Genomic DNA, 4,394 nt, shown 5'->3' with positions numbered 1-4,394 from the left:
TGCATTATGAGCAGGAACCATCTAGGCGGTTCTTGGGGGATGCTCAACCTTTTTCACTAAAGCAATTGCCTGCTGATAAACCTAAAGTCACTGATGCGTCACACTTGTTTATGCATCCACATCGAGCTTCCCGTCCTGATCATTTTGTGATCATCCTTCGAGGTCTTCCAGGTGTGTTTTCATGATGGTGTATCATTGATTGTTTAGCATTTGCTTATTTTGGATTGGAAAAGTTCATGAAAAATATCTTTATTTATTGAATTGCTATTTTTATGAAAGCCTCCTAGGCTTGTTTGGTAAAGCTTTTCCAAGAGGTGCTTGTGCTTTTACAATCACCTCATTTTGCGTTTGGTAAATTAAAAGTCCAAGTGCTTGTGCTTGCGGTTTTAAAAGTTAGGGGTGCTTTTGAAAGCACCTAAGCGGGAGCTTTTTAAAGCTGTCTTGTCTTGTGCTTACCAAATTTTATTTATTTTCCCGGAAATCCTCGTATATTTCTAACTTCTCATCCTAACCTTCACAAATTCTAACACAGTCTTCATATATTTTTTATTTACCAACCTAATCTTCATAAATTTCAACACATACATCTCTATCACATATTAGGTATAAACTTCTATCTATTTATATTATTTTTTTGTGTGTTGTTTTTGTATTTTTTTAGTAGATCTATTATGTTTGTTTTTTTTTCTGTTCTTTGAAGCGTGAGAAGCGTGANNNNCATGAACATTAGTCAAAATTATAATAACATGTATATACATATGTAAATATAGATATATAATCATAAGAGTAGTTTATTAGAGATATGTGTCCCATTTTTTGTGATCCGTAAAGGTGAGCCACAATATATATAGGTGGGTAATGGACGTACCTAGTACTAACATTGAATTACATACAAATTTTATTATTGACTAATGATAACTCTATATATATTAGTACAGAGAGTAAATCAAGTAAATATTTAAACTATTAGTCTCTAAAATTTGAGTTAGTATCAAAATAAAGTTTCAATTGATTCAATTATTGATTCATGAAATTTGATTCATAAATATTTAAAATTATTTTATTTTAAAATATTATATGAAATTTTAAAGAATTTAAAAAAAGAAATTATTCTTCATTATAAACGTGTTTATTATAATTTTTTTAAGTTTTAAAAGCTGTTATACCAAACACAATTGTGGTGCTTGTGCTTATTAAAAGTCATTTTTAATTTGATTTTACCAAATGCAAGTGCTGCAGCTCTTAAAAAGCTGTCTTTTAAAAGACAGTTTTCGTAAGCTACTTTAAAAAGAAAGTAAAAGCTTTACCAAACCAAGCCTTAGTGATGGATCTTATAAGTTTTTGATTTAGTGGAAGGTAAAAGTGTTAGTCATTTCCAGAGTATTTCTGTTGCTGATCTTCATGAAAGCTTCTCCTTTTGCATCTTCTTTGCCTATGAACAGAATTTTATGCTTCTTTTTGGCCCTGGGCACTGAATTTCATGGCCATTTTACATGTGATTTCGATAGGTCCTTCTGTTGATATCTTTGCTGTGTGTTGGTGCCCTTTCAGGTAGTGGTAAGAGCTATTTAGCAAAGATGTTGCGTGATCTTGAGGTTGAAAATGGTGGTGATGCTCCACGGATTCATTCAATGGATGATTATTTCATGACTGAGGTTGAAAAGGTTTGTGCTTACACACACACTGTCCTTCCTATGTTTGTTTTGATTAGGTCTGATGGAGACTGTATCAACACTTTTTTTTTAAACAGGTTGAGGATAGTGATACTTCAAAGTCTTCAAGTTCCGGCAGAAGCAAGAAACTGGCAACAAAGAAGGTCATGGAGTATTGTTATGAACCTGAAATGGAAGAGGTAGCTGTTTCATTTCATGGACATTTCACATTCATTCTTAGAACATGACTTTTGTTGAAGTGCTGGTGAAATGATTGCTTCTTCTTCTTTGGGTTGGGTTAGCTTGGGTTGGGTTTTTTTGTGTGTTGGTTGGGGGGCTGTGGAGCTTGTCCTGTGCGGGACAGAGATGCTATGTTTGACATTCTTTGACAGAATTGGTATGCACTGGACAGTGAAACTTAACTTTTTACACCACAAATTGAGCTAACCTTGGATGTAATATGGTTGCAAATTGAGAATTAGGCCATGGCAGCCTTGTTGCAGGAGAATTTTTTCTTTTTCTTTCATTCCTTTATTTTAGATACTTCTCATCAATAAAAATCATTTTGTGGTGTCATGTTATCCATATAATCAATCCCATCTACTGACAGGGCTTAGTGGTTGTTGTAATCTTTACATATGTTTCTTAATCGTGATAGAAAATCTCAGTATATTTGTAGTCTACAACATTCTACACTTGTTTGTCATAGATGACTTCTGTTCAAGTCCTCTGTGAATACCAGTTGACTTGACAAGGACTTATTTACCAGATCGACATTTTCCTTCTATTTTCCGTAATTGCAGGCTTATCGGTCAAGCATGTTGAAAGCATTCAAGAAAACTGTTGAGGAGGGATCTTTCACATTTGTCATTGGTATGCATAAAAGAAAAATTATGTATTGAAGCTACTCTTTAAACAAATGATTCCACATTTAATGGTTTTAATATAATTATATGTCATAATTATAGTCTTGTTTGAAAATTCTGCATTGTGTTGTAAGTTCCGCACTCATTTCTGTGACAATGTCTTTGTATATTTTGTCTTGACTGCATTGCACTAAGTGCTGACTTAGACTTAATATCTTCCAGAGAATGAATTTATTTGAACTTCTCCTAAATAATAATGACTTCTTAAGGAAACTGAAAGGAATAAAACGGAAGTATTTAGGTGAATTACAAAAGTTTTAAGCATAGAAGACAAAGTGGTCAGGTAGTCTGTTCTGGCTTGCTGTGGAATGTGATAAGTTTAATGATCTAGTTTCGTTTTAGATTCAATAGAGATGCAGTGCCCATGCACTGCCTATTTGTTCACTAACTACAGATGCAGTTTTGTTCGACAATTGACCCTTTTCTTGGTGGTATTTGTGCCTCGTCTTAGTGGATGACCGCAATCTGCGGGTTGCTGATTTTGCTCAATTTTGGGCAACTGCAAAGGTATATCCTTAATTCTTTCTTTCTCGCAACATCTGCAATGTGTGCTCAAGACGACCCAAAATTTTTATGTAATACTCTTTCCAATCTTTCAATTTCCCCTCAAAAATAGGTGATGAAGTGGTTTAGGCAAAGACATGTTTCATGTGCCTTGTGTTTATAAGATTTCTTAATTCTCATTATGATTTTTATGTGAAACAGTAGATAAAGTTGAGGGAGAACTAGTTTATACAAATAGTATTATTAATTGTGAACAACCAAGCTGAATAGTTGAAAATCCTCTATATGTTCTGAACACTCTCATGTTGTTTATCTGGTTTAATTCCAGACTTTGTATACCCATTTTATGCATAAGGATGCCATGGAAGATTGATATCTAAATGTTAACAAAGGGATTCTTGCATAAACTTAGGTGCATAGGACAATAAATTATTGAGATGTTTTTATTCATTATAGTTAATCTTCCATAACTATAGTAGTTTACTCATATTAAATATTGACATGTCAAAAAATGTTTAGTCTAGTGCACTGAATGCAATGGATTTCTGCAAAAAGTTCTATTTAATTGGGAGGGATGGTGCTACTTCTTGTGTATCACTTGCTCATTATGAAGTGAGGTGCTTGCAACTGAAGTTCAAGCTATCATTTTTCTGAATTAAAAGATTTGGTCATTTGAATTGCATGCTTGAATGCCAGTGACTGATCAACTGTTATGATCATTAATACTTATTTTTTCCCTAAATAAATCTACAAATTAAATAGCAGGTGCCCAATATCTGTTGCTTCAATATGTTTCCTTTTTTCATATTATTTCCTCATCTTTTCAGAGGTCGGGCTATGAAGTGTACATTTTAGAGGCAACTTACAAGGATCCTGTGGTGAGTTTAGTTGTTCTTTCCAACACTGAATATCATTTTGTTTTGCTTCTGGGTTTCAATGGACTAATGATTGTAATATTTGTTTGGTGGCTCAATGGTAGAGAAGAATTTTCATCTTTCCTTTTGCCCTTTCAGAATTTGGGATTAGCCATTTAGATAATGGATTCTCTTGTTTTGCCTGTTTTGTTGCTGATCAATCATTGACTAGGCCATCTGCGCAAATTTCTTTGTTCTGTGTTTTACACTTTTCTCCCTATACTCAGGGTTGTGCAGCAAGGAATGTCCATGGATTTACACAGGAAGACATAGAAAAGATGTCTAGGCAGTGGGAAGAGGCTCCTTCCTTGTATTTGCAGCTTGATGTCAAGGTTTGGTGTATTTAGTATTATTTGGGTTGAAGTTTTGGGATTATAGGCCATAACAATACTGGTGTT

General features: G+C 33.9%; 1 protein-coding gene across 2 annotated transcripts in view; it reads left to right on the top strand.

Moving 5' to 3' along the window:
- The window catches only part of LOC107633491 (pollen-specific leucine-rich repeat extensin-like protein 1), a 9,306-nt gene that overhangs the window by 1,179 nt on the left and 3,733 nt on the right, over positions 1-4,394 (top strand). For both annotated transcript variants that reach the window (XM_016337118.2, XM_016337113.2), the window contains exons 2-8: positions 15-171; positions 1,552-1,664; positions 1,751-1,852; positions 2,456-2,525; positions 3,030-3,085; positions 3,910-3,960; positions 4,224-4,328. In XM_016337118.2, the coding sequence (XP_016192604.1) occupies positions 15-171; positions 1,552-1,664; positions 1,751-1,852; positions 2,456-2,525; positions 3,030-3,085; positions 3,910-3,960; positions 4,224-4,328 (654 nt within the window). The remainder of the gene's footprint in view (positions 1-14; positions 172-1,551; positions 1,665-1,750; positions 1,853-2,455; positions 2,526-3,029; positions 3,086-3,909; positions 3,961-4,223; positions 4,329-4,394) is intronic.

This window comes from Arachis ipaensis, chromosome B01 (genome assembly GCF_000816755.2).
Source record: "Arachis ipaensis cultivar K30076 chromosome B01, Araip1.1, whole genome shotgun sequence".
NCBI classification, from domain to species: Eukaryota; Viridiplantae; Streptophyta; class Magnoliopsida; order Fabales; family Fabaceae; genus Arachis; species Arachis ipaensis.
The sequence above is the reverse complement of the archived record's forward strand: the minus strand, read 5'-3'. Positions and strand labels throughout refer to the sequence as shown.